The sequence below is a fragment of the Cariama cristata genome, unplaced genomic scaffold, assembly GCF_000690535.1.
Source record: "Cariama cristata isolate BGI_N322 unplaced genomic scaffold, ASM69053v1 scaffold15792, whole genome shotgun sequence".
NCBI lineage: Eukaryota > Metazoa > Chordata > Aves > Cariamiformes > Cariamidae > Cariama > Cariama cristata.
The window spans coordinates 26,709-42,176 of NW_009602272.1; the positions used below are offsets into that span (position 1 = coordinate 26,709).

General features: G+C 39.3%; 1 protein-coding gene across 1 annotated transcript; it reads left to right on the forward strand.

Annotated features, from left to right (window-relative positions):
- The first annotated feature begins 8,714 nt into the window (after positions 1-8,714).
- On the forward strand, positions 8,715-10,865 carry TRH (thyrotropin-releasing hormone). The gene is made up of 2 exons (XM_009694701.1): positions 8,715-9,069; positions 10,279-10,865. The coding sequence occupies exons 1-2, from the start codon at positions 8,715-8,717 to the stop codon at positions 10,863-10,865; spliced, it is 942 nt and encodes a 313-aa protein (XP_009693003.1).
- The last annotated feature ends 4,603 nt before the right edge of the window (positions 10,866-15,468 follow it).

Here is a 15,468-nt window from a genome sequence, read left to right on the forward strand (position 1 = left end):
CTCGAAAAGCTGACTGTTCTGGGGGATCAGAAGTCCTTTTTTAGTCCTAAGGAGAGAGACAAACTTTCAGACACAAATACCTTTCCTCAGCTCTAAGAAGTCTGTATTCCTGAAAGCTGGCCTGCCTTGTAAAACTATACTATTGGTCTAGTAACAGGGACCATATAAAGATCATTGTGGCTGTACCCACTCTGGCATTCTGATGTTATTAAAATCAAGATGAAGAGAAGCAGAAATTATACCTCTTACAAAATACAGTACATCCTCCTGCAGGGCAAACTATTTACATATTCAGCTGCATGAGAAGCTGCATTTTAGAAAGGATCACACTTGAAGAGAGAGAGTTGTCCACCTATTACTGATACCCATCTCCACCATCTTCCTCCTGATTAGTTCAATTCAACGAACAAACTGGGAGGAGTGATATAAATAAGCTGTACTTTTAGATTTTCCAGAGAAAACAAAAGAGCTGATTTGCCTCTCATTCCTGTTATCAAACAAGTCATTCCTAATTTACAACACTGTTAACAAGAGGAAGTTCAGACAGAACAGCTTAGATTTGCAGTCATTGCAAGAAACACAATTCAGTAAATGACCAAGAGGATAAAATTGTTTAAAGAGATGAGAAGTTAGAAACTACAGTCCCAGTGACAGTGAATACTTAATAAAAATTAATGGGATGCTTTAACTAGCCAGTGGAGATATTTCTCTCAGCTTTGCACACAGAAGTAATGTCATGTAGGCAACCTTTTCAATGAGAAAGATGTGTGTCTTGTGAGGTACTACCAAAAAACCAAGCTGTTTTAATAAGGGAATGCTAAGTGAATGGAAGAAGTGAATAGATTCTGGACTCACTTCCTGACTCCGCCACTACAGCTCTATGACCTAGGGCAAACCACTTAAACATTCAGCACCTCTCAGTGAAACTGGTAACAAATGGTATGACAGGTGATGTGTTAATTTCACAAAACAATATTTTTTTATCCTATAGCTCAGGAAAAGAAGAGCAGTTTCCATAACAACTTCTACATTTTAGAATTCCTAGAGGGATGACTATACTAAAGAAGACCAATATACTTCAGTTACCCATCTCTGACAGTGACCAGCGCAAGGTGTCCCAAGGAAGATGTAAAAATGCAAAAATCTGCCAAGGAGAACTCTCTGCCCAACACCAGGCTGTCACAGTTGACTGACTGCACAAAACACGAGTGTTTATATTCTTTAAAGCAGAGATCAGACTTGGGTTAGCAGCAGATTTTATTATTCACTTTCAAGATCTTTTTAGGGTCCAACAATTGTGTGCCCAGTGACAGACCTAATGCTTAGGCCCTTTAGGGACCAACAATTGTGTGCCCAGTGACAGACCTAATGCTTAGGCCCAATTGTTAACGAACGCTGACATTGAGCTGGGCAAGAACTCAGCACAAGTAGAGGACCCAGGCTCCCACACACACGTGGGGAGAGAGCTGAGCCAGCAATCCAAGCGACATGCAGGTTGTAGAGGAGGAACACAAACCTCAGTCCTCACAGCTTGCACGTAAGGGTCTGACTCTGGGTTTGAAGGAGTTGTCTGTCTCTCAGTCGCTCCATTTAGAAGCCCTTTCAGAAGCTGGTGTACCCTTGAGAATAACTAAAAGAAAAATAAGGGACTTCATCAACAGTGTTGATACAGAAGCTCAAGGGACTTGAAGCACCTGTGATAGAAGACAGCAGTTGGACAAAGGGGTTGAGGATTACAGTGGTGCTGAAATGCTGTATTTAGGTGTGAAATGTGATAGTTGGACATCTCTGCGCAATTCTAGAGCCAGCCACAGACATACATGCATACTGGGAGCCAAACCCTGTGCTGACACAAGCTCTGGGCAAGTCTGGTTTGTGACAGAAAAGTACAACTTGGAAGATGGCTCTGGAGTTTGAGAAAAGAAACTCTCCCTCCTACCCACAAATTCAACTCACAGTGTCATGAGTAATTGTGCAGTGAGTGGGGAGAAAGGACAGTAACACTTATAAAATAAACCTCCAGAAATTTTTTAAATAGAAAAATCACCTGCGGGGAAAACGAAACAGAAAAAATGTGGCCAAAAAAAGCAAAAAATAATTCTAAAAAGAAAGATAGCATATTAAAAAAAGACAGCTTTCCAGCTGTGAAACAGGAAAAAGACATTGTTCATGAAATAAAAGACCCTTTGAGGTGCTTAAATTTAACTTTCTTCCTTTAAACAAAGCATTAAAGCTCTACTAAATCAGTCCAAAATAAGACAAAAATAAGTCTGAGCAAAGGGCCAGATGCTTGGCTAGAAGTCCTGGCCATTGCACTCTGGATATAATTTTGCACCTACTGAGAAGCTTTGCACAGGGATGTAGTTGTAACACAGGATTTCATCCCTGTTCTCTAAAGGGAGCCCTCAGCTCAAAGGTGTCATGAAGCAGATTTTAATGAGAGTGAAAACAGGCTGACCCCTCTTCATGTGCTTCCGTGAATAATTTTTGACATTCAGTTTCTGTCAACAGATAAGAAAACTTCTTTTATGAAATTATGATTACAAAATGAATGAGAATAGCCAAATTTCACCCTGTAGAATGCTACTGAGCCTGACTTTTGGATCCAAAACACTCAGAAAGCCTCCCCTTTGAGTTATCTCCTAGGGGAAATGAATCCCTGAACAGCGTAGGATTTCTGACCTAGCATTGGATTGTACTCCTATTCATTCTGGCATAAAGAGTATTCCTAAGAGAAAGAGAATTCCTAGTCTCTACCTGCTGGAATGCAGGATTTGCATGTATTTTTATGCCATGTAGAACACCTGTACCAGTAACCAGGAATTTATCTACAATGTCTAGAAGCCAATTTGGAGCTACTACTCCTGTTCTCACCAGGTGCTGGAGGTCCAGAAGTCTGCCCAGAAAAAAAAACCATTAAACCCACAACTTCTTTGGAGATGCCCTGTTCCCCATTTGTGAATCTGAAATCACGTTGCTGCTGTAGCCAGGCATGCAGGCCTGAGACATTCTTTGTACTCATTTCAGTACTGTCTTTGTAATATTTCTGTTTCTAAGCACAATTATCATGAAAACTGCATTGCAGTCTTAGAACACAGATATTCATTGCTGGGTGGTTCCTACTTTCAGAGGAATAGAAAGGATCATTAGCTAAATTTAATCTAATCAAGTTTCACCCAGGTACTTTAAATCAGATTTTAAAATAATTGTTAGTATTTCTGTTCCCAGAGCTCAGATTGCTACATTCTGGGGAAACGCTGATCTCAGTCCTCCTATGAAGACAAAGAATTTGTTCCTGAGATGCCCTGATGATCCTGGCCCAGAATCTCTGTCCACTGCCACAAAGCTTCTTGCATTCTCAGAGGAAAACACTTTCCTCACCCTGAATGTTTTTCCTCAAATATCTTAGTAAGACATTTGTCCTGCCAAAAGAAAATGAATTTAATTTCTAAATCTCCGAGCAACACCAAGGCTACCTATGGAAAATTACGTCAATGTTTAATGATCATCATAGCTAAGAATCTGAATTCAATCAAATCTGTTAAACCTCAGCTTCCAGGTACTAGTCCTTCTTATGCATTTACCAGCATAAAGACAGAAAACACTGCATGTGTAAGGACATAAATGCACTAATCAAGTCACCTCATGCGTCTCTGATTAAATGTGAATGCTAAATTGAACAGGATGATACCTGGACAACATTTTGACCAAAGACTGATGCTAGCTGTGTCTGGGATGGGGGTATTGGTAACTGTAAGTACAGAGATTCTAGGACTGAAGTTATTGTGCATCATGTCTATTCTACTGTCTATTCCTCTATTTGTGATTTAGAGGGCTGGAGCTGACGGTTTAATAAGAATAGCCCATCCACAACAGCTTGTACCATAGAAACAAGTTTCTGTCAGTAAATGCTTTTTCAAAACTGAAATGCTTTGTAAATACATTTTAGCTGAAAAAAAATTCCACTGAGTTTTCAGACCAGCTTCCTAGCAGGGCTCTTGAGGAACCAATGCCCCAAACATATGCATTAGGAAGACTGCTCAGATCTACTGACTCTTGAACTTCCAGACTGCTCTCAGCTGCCTGATGGTCTGTGCAACTTCCCATTGGGATTAAGGGATTTAATTTTTCATTTAAATTAAGCTCAAGATTTGTGGATAAACTCCACTGGAAAATAACAATCAGTACAAACCCCACCTTGTGCTCCATGAGCAAGACAAATTTTTAACCCTGCTTCTTCACAATACATAGATAGCACCTAGCTATCCATGCAATCTAATTTTAAAAAAACCTGCCAAAACAAGCCAATTCACTCCACACACTTCTTGCCTTGCAGAAGAGATAAGCTGTATGTGACAGACAGTAGTCACAGTCCTTAACATGCTCCAAATATTTTATGTTATAAAGAATAGAGAAAATGTGATTAACTGAAGAAAAAAATGTAACGAAGTAAGATTAAGAAGCTATTCAGAATTACTGAAGCCTTCAACCACATGATGAAAACATTTTTTTTTTTTTTTAAATTTATTTAGAAGGCATTCTTGGCTTCAGCAGCTTATCAAGAAAGCATTGCAGGGAGCCAGCAATTCTTAACAACTTCACTGTTCTGTTTCACTTTTCTAAAGATATGTTTAAAAATGCAGTTCCCATTCCATCAACGCCCACTTTAATTTATAGGTCAATATATAAATTTTTTAAACTCAGGTGTCATACCATAAGAGATCTTAAGGAGTTACTAAACCCAGGAAATGCTAAGCAGCTAGAGTAAGGTAAATGTAATTCCTTATGAGGTTCACTGTGACTGATGCAACAGCAGTTCCCAAATCTATGGCATTACTATTTGGCTATACTAGAAACAGTGTAATGGAGACAACCCGTTAGCTTGTCCAGAGAAATCAGGGGGCACAGTTTGGTTTGTGATGGCTGGAGAGTCTTAAAAAGAAAGTAACCAAGGGTTAGGTGACAGACTGGGCATTGACTGCACAGTCTCATGCATTTGGCCACTACTGCATATGCATTACAAGACTTAGTAAGAGGCTTCTGCATGGAGCAGCTCCCACTGTATCTAAGCTGGAGCTACACATGCAAGCCTTCTATGCTGTCCAGATTAATATCAGACTGGATGGAGAACTACATGCCAAGAATTATTTCCAGCTCATAATTACATATTATGAGGATTTTCACATTGGAGATATGTGGCAGATTTATTAAATTGCAGTCATACAAAGTTCCAAAGCATAAGTTTTAGCTATCCTATCATTTCTAGGTAGCTGAGCAATTCAGTATGTCAACTGCGGTATCACAAGTGAAATCTGACTCAATCACTCAGTGCTAAGATGAGATACATTCATATGGGAGGCTGTTTTTAATATCAAATTCTTAGCTGTTCCTTGAGTTAATTTGCTTATAAGATTTTGTACATGTGAAAGTGTTTCAGCTGTTTAACCTTCCCTTTTCCCATCTATGTTTTTCAAGAGCCATGCTTCAAAGAGTGAGGATTTTTTAAAATTCAATTCAATATGTAGATCATTTCAAGTCAGAGACAGACAAGTTCTAAGGGTAACCCCACTTAAATTAAAGGAGAAATCTGGCTGATTCAAGTGGACTCTGGATTAGGCATTTTAGTAGGGTAAATCTGGGGCTAAACTACAGACAGCTATTGCCTTGTTAAACAGCAACTCTGGTATTAATGAAAACATTTAAAACATTTTCCAGTATTCTTTAGATTCCTGGAAAGCCCTAGTGCATTGCTTAAAACTACAAATAAATAGGAACTGTCTTTACAGGGATCTTTGCTTTGGATGAGGGACTATTAGTTGCCCCGTCATTGTTTACTGGCCCGCTATAGTAAATTGCCTGTTGATCTTTGAATTTAATTGCCTTGCAGATCTTTGGTTCTGATGCCGGCTCAGGAAAGCAATATTGATGTGGTCGTAGACTGGCAAACACAACATCTTCATAAAGCCATAGGAGTGTTCTGCACAGAAGGTGCAGGATGTCTCAAACTCCCTTAGAAATCCAAACAAGAAGGGAACTATATTCCATTTTAAATATAATTGTTACAAATGCAGTTATAATTCTGTAAGCGCCAATCTCTGTCCCCACTGCAAATCTATAACAAGTGCACTGACATCCAAGACTCCTCAAATTACATCAGGGTAATTAGTATTAAAAAGCACATCTATATACAATTACTGATACATTTTTCCTGAGATATTAAGACAAAAATCAGGAGATGACAACACTCTCATGGAATAAGACTGAGGTAGTGGCTGCATTCCACTGAAGTCACGCCAAAGCAGTCAGCTTTCATTTCCTAAAGAACTGAAAACAAGATTCTTCTTGTGTATTTTCTGATCCCATATAAAGTTGAATGAGGTGGGGAAAAAAAGCTCTGCAAGATGACCATTTTTTGTTGAGTTCTGATGGGTAATAAGTCAAGTTGATAGAGAACAACTGACTTCACCCCTTTTTATTTTATATGGTATTTTCATCATCTATTCAGACATAAAATGCCTTTTGCCTTAAGGAAATTTTACAGGCCACATGAGGATCCACATTACCTATAAGCATAACTGATCCACTTAAGTGCAGTACTTTTAAGAGTACCCACAAAATGCCTTCTGTCTCAGACTGTGGCATAGCACCCTAGAGAGCTGCTAAAATGCCAGTGTCCTACCAAGAAAGGTGTTCTCAAGCCATGGTGACATCTTGTTGGTTTTTGTCACTACTTACTGCCAAAGACAAATTTTAAACACTTTGATGGCAGTGATGTGAAGGACATACAAAGGTGGGTTTGTGTTTGTGACAATGGTAGTAAATTGGAAAGCAGAAGAACATCGACCTCACTTGGTTGAAACCTTCCATGTAGTAACAATAAAAGAATCCTGAATTGCTTCAATACTGTAAGCAATCCGTACTCCAGTTTTAGACTTACATATTCTCATCAGGGTCACCAAGATTATCAAAGAATCACTAGCTCTTTATCTGTGTCTCCTGCATGATCTGTTTTTAGTAGTACTGTGTGGAAGAATATCTTACATAGACAGATGGGTTAAAGAGAGGGAGTCTTATTTCTAGTTACAATAGTATAATGCTGTTTGAAGCAGATAGCAGCAACATAACTATGTTTTAATATCTAATGCTATTCACCCCATATTCTAATGTATTGTTTATGGAACCCTATGCCAAAAAAATATGTAATTGTGAACCAAAAACTGTATAGTGTCATTCAGAATAAGAACCCATGGTATAAACTTATTTAAAGATAATCCATTACATTTTTTTCATTGTTTTTCTTCCTTAGCTTAATAAATTACCTACCCCTCTGCATTTACTTCATACCGCTTGCTTAATAAATGATACATAAGCTTCTTTTTGTTAGGCAGAGAAAAAAATCCTTTTCTCTATCCTGTGTTACATAAAATTCAACATAATCTCTTTAGAGAATGGAAAAATAGCAATTTCTGAGAGTCGAGCATGGATATATGGAGGTCAGCAAAATATCAGTTTTAAAATGCATTCAAAATGCAGATACCTGACATCAGTAAAAAAAAAAAGAAAAAGAAAACAACACATCACCTAAATTACCTCACAGCTATTTGCATAAAGGGTCCAGAGGCAGTACGGTATAAGTACGGAGACACAAGGCATCCAAAGAGAACTTAGCAACATTCTATTGGATACTGTGCGTGTCTGTAGCAGAAAAAGGGCAACTTTGAAGCTCAGATGTGCAAACAGCTTTAAAGGAGTAAACAACCTCTTGGCAGATGCATCAAGCAAAAATCTGAAACTACAATCCAGGTAACTTACCAAATAATTTCCTTTTTAGCTGATTCTAACTTTCCTTCTAAAGATTGCTCTGAGCCAAATAGCCTATGTGATATTCCTTAGGGCTGTTATCCAAGGACTTCATCAGAAGTGACAGAAACCTGCCAATAAAAGAGGTAATAAACTCATTCTCTATTTTAAAAATTTGTAGAACTTTGTTAAATTGTGCATTTCTTTTATGTTCTGAAGATATAATTAAGCTAAATGACTGCTATACTAGTATTAAAGATGTATTCCATTCTACTATAGGAACTCTGCTTACTGGAAAATAAATCCATGATATGTGCATTAGGAATTCCAGTGCTAGCTAGAAGAAATAGAAAAACACTTGTTATCTGGGCCAGAGGTAACAGAGGATATGATTATTATTATGTCTCTGAAAAAAATATGAGGTGCTTCCCCAATGCAAGAAATCTTCCTGACCAACGAAGCATAGCTATCTTATTATATTGACAAATACACAGACACGTGGCTACTTTAAATGTATAGAAATAGATATTAAAAAAATGGAGTATTAAAGTTGGGGTTTAACTAAAGGTGGAATGAAAGTGCTGCAAATTCCAGTATTATTTTAAAATAAATTGCTTCAGTTCCCTTGAAAGAAAGGGAATTGCCTGGTGGAGATTGCTAGTGCAAGTATATGTGTGTGTACCTCATGTGGGGCAACAGTTAACATAGAGTTCAAGAAGGAAATTATTTTTGCCTCTTGGCAGAAGGCAAAGCAAAATCACTGGCTCTCAGAACTATCTGTGCATCAGGAAGTTAGGTGTTTAAAATGTTCATATTTATTCTGCCAGAAAAATGAACAAGTGCCTGGTTTCAATTATTAAGAATTTACAGATTCTTTGAAGAATATAAAATAAACTGAGAGCTTAGTAACAGAAATGAGGAAGGACTCTCATAAGAGACTTCAATTCCTACAGCAGTGCCATATTTCTTTTTCAGTGTCTGGAAATACTGCTATTATTGCTAGGTTGGTTTGCTCCATTCTCCTCCCCTGTTGTTCTCTCTCCCATGGAAGTTGCAGGAACCCCTGTCCCACAATGCCATCTATCCAGCTGTCACTGCTACTCCTCTGCCTGACTTTGTGTGGTGTTTGCCTCGATGAGGGGCAGCCCCTTCCAGAGGGAAGTGAGAACATGGGCAGAAGTCCCCTGGATGACATCCTGCAGAGATCTGAAAGCCTCATTCTTCAGTCTGTCCTCAAGAAAGCTGAAAAGGAAGAAGGGATGAATAAAGGTACATGTAACACTGAGGGCATCCATCTGGTGATGTTGGCATCGTACTTGGCTGAGATCATTAGATCCAATGCACAGTTCCCAGCTTCTAATGTATATATTTATTACTCAAACTAATGGGAGGGGAAGGATAGGAGGTCTGGTGCAATACACTGACACAGAGTTCTCAAAAGACGCTTTCTTCTCTGAGATCTCCCTGCTTAGGCAATGCTGTACCATCACTAAGCAGCTGCTGCACACTAAGAAGGTAAAAGCCTGTCACAGAAAACTTGCCTGTCTGGCAAGTACTTCCCTAGGGAAGCTCTAAGAGGACATGTGGAGGACATTCCCAGTTGTGGACCCTGTACCTAATGTTAATTGGAGGTGGGATGCTGCCATTCACCTACTACCTTAACCCACTGGTTTCTACACCCCAACAGAGCTGGGCTTTTCCGTGGCTGGGAATGCAGATGCTGCTGTAGTGTCTGTTGCCTCCTAGCTTGCAGATGCTCTGCTCTCACTAATGACAGCAGCAGAAGCAAATCAGACTCAAGGATTGCAAGAAGCAGCACATAGGTGCCTGCCACCAACAAGGAGCACAGAGCCCTTTCAGAGTGGAAAGCGGAGCTGGCCCCAAGTGCCAATAGAAAAAGCCCTACTCCCTCTTCAGACGAATGCTGGCAGTTGGCTGTGTCGATCAAAGACCTGAAATATTACAAAGAGCTTAAGAATGAGTAAGAGATACTAATAGAGTTATGATTGGTAGCTGGAAATACTGAGCTGGCTTTCAAATGTCCACATCCCTGCTTCTACTTGTGTCTCAGCCCTATCCTTTCCCTGTCTCATGCTGATTTCCAGCTCTTCCCCATACCCAGCTTCTGCAGCTGATTTCATCCAGCTGCTCAGCATCTTCTACTTATCTCCCTTTACCTGAATCTGACACATTTACACGAATCAACACATTAGGCTTTGTCATTGCATGTCTTCCCATTTGCCTGCAGCTAGTTCCTAATGTATCAATCCATCCTCGCTAAAAATGTGCCAGAACTGTTTTGACAGATGCCATCCAGAGTGATCAAATTCAAAACCATACAGTTAACTGTGCAATTAAATGGCCATAATGATCAACAGATTATGATCCTGCACCATAGAACTCCACAAATTCCCATTTCAACTTCCTTAGTGAGGATTGGGGGGGGGGCTCATTAACATTATTCTTTTCCTTGGACAGAACCAAATGCCCCTCTGCCAGAATGGCTTTCCAAAAGACAACACCCTGGAAAAAAGTACCTAAGTGACCTGGACAAGAGACAGCATCCTGGGAAAAGAGATATTGAGGAAGACAGATCTTATGGAGACATTCAGAAGCGGCAGCATCCAGGGAAAAGAGAGAGAGAAGATGACCTTGACAGCTATCTGGAGCTGAAAAAGCGGCAGCATCCTGGCGGAAGGTCATTGTCAGATCACTATGCTGACATCCCTAGCGCACCGCTAACCTACTTGAATGAGTTATCAAAAAGACAGCATCCAGGCAGAAGGTATCTGATGTACAAGCGCCAGCATCCTAGCAAAAGAGGCTGGAATGATGAGGTAGACCTAAATGACCAATATGGTGAGAAACGCCAGTACCCTGGGAAACGGCACTGGAATTCTGACAGCCCAGACAATACAGGCCCCTGCAACTTTCAGGAGTCCTTCACCCATAACAAAGGCAGCTTGTTGTTTGATTTAGTAGAAAATGGTAGCAAAGACAGGGTAGAAGAAAAACGTCAGCACCCAGGAAAGAGATCAGCATGGGAGAGTGAAACAGAGGAATGAGAAAATAATTGTGTATCATTTGCATTTGGTGAAGTAAACTGCCAGACCAGTACAAAATTCTCTTCGCTCCCTTTTGGCTTCCTGCTGCTGACCTCTGCACCTATCTTTTAGTGCATTAATGTTCTCATTGAAGTTAATGGCTTTGTCACACAAAGTAAAGGAACTAAAGGACCCAGTTGAATGGGACAGGCAAGTACTGAGAGTCTTCAACTCCCCCACTTTAGGAATTTAAGAGTGCTCATTTCATTATGGGCCCAGACCCCAGAATAATCCCACTATGTATGTCCAATTTGCTGTTCCCAAATAACTAAACCAGGCTCTTAAATATCTGTTCTGATGCTACTAAAGTGGAATAATTATATGGTTTCCTCTCACATCAGTGAAATCAGTAAATTAATAGAGAGGGAGAAAAAAGAACAACATATGCCAATTATTTCAAAATTAAATTGAATAGGTTTTCAATTCTAAATGATACACTAATGAGACCTGAACCCTCACGCACTACAATCTGTCCAGACAGTAAGCACTAAACAGAGATAGGAACTGTTCCAACTGAAACAGATTAGATGACTGACTTTATAGTTTGACTTGGAACTAGCACATAAAACCCCTTTTGATCTAAGAGGCTGCACAGGGCAAAGGGTTAATGCATCCCAGAGTATCTCAGCTGCAAGTTGTGAACCTGACTGTGTACACCATGTACTAGAACTCCCACGCTGGTGTGTCCACATTTCAGTCATGCCATTTGAAATCGTACCACCTTCTCAGACATTGAAAAATGAAACAAGCAGACATCCTTTTCTTCCAGTAAGGATTTCTGATTTATCTCCTCTCAAAGGAATGCTTTTACTTTCTGTGGTCAGACTTCCAAAAGTGTTTATTTGATATAAATGATTCAATAAACATCAATAGTCAACTCTGGGTGTCCTTATCGGTTGTGCAAACATACTGTAATAGAGTGAAAATCATAAAACCAACTCAAGCTAAATAAAAATAAATAAACACCAAAGGGTATTTTTCTAGGCACAATCTTTTTGCATACTGGTCAGTACATGTTTATACGTAAAACTGTTTTGCTACTGAAGTGGAAGGATGATTTGCATATAGATAGATTCCCTTTTAAAATCTTCTACCTGTATGACACACAAAATTATGCATGTGGGCTGAACTCACAGCAATCTTGTCACCTAGCTCACAGGGAACTTTACTAGAAGTCTGATTTTCCATTCACAGGTCTAAATAATAGATTTACTGATTTTTGCAATTAATGCACAGTTATTGAGTGCATTACGTTATTCATATCACTTCTTGTACATTCAAAGAGGTCAGAGCATGTCAATATTTCACTAGAATGCATGTTTGCTAGAATATATGTGACAACTGGCAGACCTCTGCTACTGACAGGGGTTTTCTAATTAACAAGTGCTGAAGAAATCCTCAGAGGAGGTAGCTGTGAACATTCCATACATTTCATATTCCTTCAGCACACTTTCTGTATATGATGCCTTTTATAATGTTCAGTTTTCATTTTATAAGGGAGAAAAAGATTTCTCTAAAGAATACCATTTCATATACCATTTCTGGCAAGGAATGAATGCTTCTTAAACCTCAGGGAACACTACTACGCAAGACCACCACCACTCGCTATAAAATGTTCAAAAGAGGACATGAACAACAGGAAAGAAAAAATTACCAAGTGGGTAAACATGGGCAACAGCAAAAATGCATCACAGTTCCTGCAAGACAAGGATGCTGCTGTGGCTGCTACAAGAAAGCCAAGAGGGGGAAGGGAGTGAAGCTGAAAGCCCAAGGTGAAAGTTTTTAATGTGCAGTTACAAACAGCTGGTTCAAGCTATTAGGTTACTGCCTATAAAATCTACCATTCTGAGTAAATCTCAGATGCACTTTATTATCACTAAATCAATCACTTATTGAAAAGGAAAGAGTCTGCTCTCCTCTCAGTGTGCCCAGTGAAAAGCTAGCACAACTGATTTTATGTAAGTTCAACTTTTCCATCTTCTCTATTTTAGGTTCTGAGTGCTCCAGCATTTTCAGAGATGCTAAGTTCTGCCAGGGGCTACCATCTGTTTAAAAGCAAGGCTATCAGTACTATAATTTTTTAAGGAATTATTTCTATTGGGTTTGAGCTGTTTTGTTTTGTTGGGGTTTTTTGTGGGCTTTTTTAATATAAAAAAAGCCAAGCCCAAGCTGACAGCACTTTACAGTACATCAGATTCATCACAGCATTATTACCATGCCTGCAGTTTTTAAAATTTGCCTCAGTTTGGAGCTGCTGAAAATATACTTGCCTAGCTGGGAGAGGTACAATGTAAGCAGATACTGGGAGAGCTCTGACCCATTTCAATTGCTTTAAAAAAAAAACAAAAAACTTTGTTACTCCAGCAAAGGTCTCTGGAAAATGACAGAAACACTCTCAGGGATTCTTGGACAGGGGTGGGACCACACGTGAAAGATCTCCTTCCAAGCTGTGTAGGCCAGTAGCCAGTTTACAGGACAAGACACAGGTTTCCATTCAGAGAAGCACATGTATGGGTCCTGATGCTGGCCTGACATGTCCATGAACAGGAAACATAGTAATTTGGAGACAGAAACACGAGCCAAAACTCCTGAACTTCTCTCAATGCCCTGGGTTTGCAAATCCTAGAAACTCGAAGAGGATGATGCTGGAAACAGAACTGAATACAGGACAATGTTCTGCATTGTATTTCCCATGTATGTAACAGTCAAAAGAGCTTGCAAATCTGCTGCTGAGGCACCATAAAAATGCAACCATCACTCCCAAGTAGCCAGAAAAGTGACAGCCCTGGCAGAAATCCCAAGAGGATGAAGTAGGATGCTCTTAATCTTCCACAGATAGTTGTCTAATTATAGCTAGCTGTAGTTCTCTTTAATCCTAGGGTTCCTGCACCTATATGATTATTTTGATTATGCTAAACATGGCTCATGGAGCTACATTATCTCTGAAAAGACTTGAAGATAGAGCTACAAGTGCAACCTAGGAAAGAATAAAATTAATCACCAAATTCAAATTTTGCAGGTAGGTTAGAACTTGCACCTGGTAGGGATCTGATAACCAGATTTAATCCCATGCATTTTTTGAAGCATAAGAACATTCACAAAAAGGGAACAAAAACCCTGGGTTTCTCCATTTTATATGAAATTTTTCCCTTTAAAACTTTCAAAAGCTAGCATTTACTTTCAATAGAGAAAATTACTCAGTCATTCCATTACTTGCATAAAAGACTGTCACTCAGGAAAAGGAAAGAGAGGGTTTTCATTGTGGAAAAAGATTACCTATTTTAAGAGTCCTCCAACTTTTCTTTAAGTAACTCAAAACAATATTTCAATCTTGCCAAGAAAATTTGTCAAGATTTTTGTTTTGATTGAAAGTACATTTTCTCTCAGTATCTATGTGAAAATTTCACCTCTCTTGATTAATTTCTTCTGCAGTGTTGCAGACATACCACCATTCAAGTACAACATTCTTTCTCCTACAGACATCATTCTCAGAGGACTGCCTGCCATTTGTGATTTGACAGTTTTGTGACTATGAAACACACATAATCACAAGTTCTGAAGTTAATTATCTGTCAGATTTACCTACACCCTAAGACCTTTTGGCCCTGGAGTTTGGCTAAGTGACTAACCAGAAAAGAACCAGCTTCTATACTATAATACTCTGCTTCTTTGAATAGTAAATATAGTGCAATCTCTTAGCAACATGAACTACACAGATGTATACTACTTAGTTATAAGGTAAGAATTTGTTAACTGCAGATCTCTCATCATCTTATTTTTATTGTATACATCATCTTTTATTAGAATTTGACATCCATGCAAACATCTACATGTTACTAGCTTTGCTCAGTCACACACATGAATGGACTTGCACATCTTGATAATTGCAGAACAGGGCCTTTAAGTTGCAAAGCTCCTTGATGAAGTGCACATTCTGTCTGCAAGACAGTCTGTGGCTCTTCAGAAACGTAACAAATCGATAGCAGACTTGGTCCAAAGGTCATGGATGTCAGTGGAAAAACCTCCCTTGTCCTCTGCCGAATCTGGATTAGAGTAAAACTGTGCGCTGGCCCTAATGTGGCACCACCATCATGCAAAATCTTATTTCCAGCTTTAATTGAGACTAAAACAACTGTGCACAGATGAGTTCATTTACTCTACTGCAGTTTTAAATTTCTGGCATGTTACCAGTTACTGAGACATAACGGAGTTTGATTCCTAAAGAGCAACTTTTACAAGTGTCTTCAAAATGAGCTTTGTTTTCAACGGGAGGGGAAAGTTGATGTGAACAAGCTGCATAATTAACATTTCCTGCAACTACTTTCAACTCATCTCACCATTACTGTTCTGTGCCCCTTCCCACACACTTATCAGCCTTGACCTCTTTGCTAACCCACTGTAATTAGCATGGGCTGAGTGTTTCCAAGGGACATGTGGCCCCAACAAACCCCTTTATTACTGCTCTTAATGACTCATTAGTTGCAGAAAGTTTGAAAACAACATCATCACCATAGCTGAAGTAGAGTCACTTCTTGCCTGGTAACTCACTCAGTTAATATTAAAC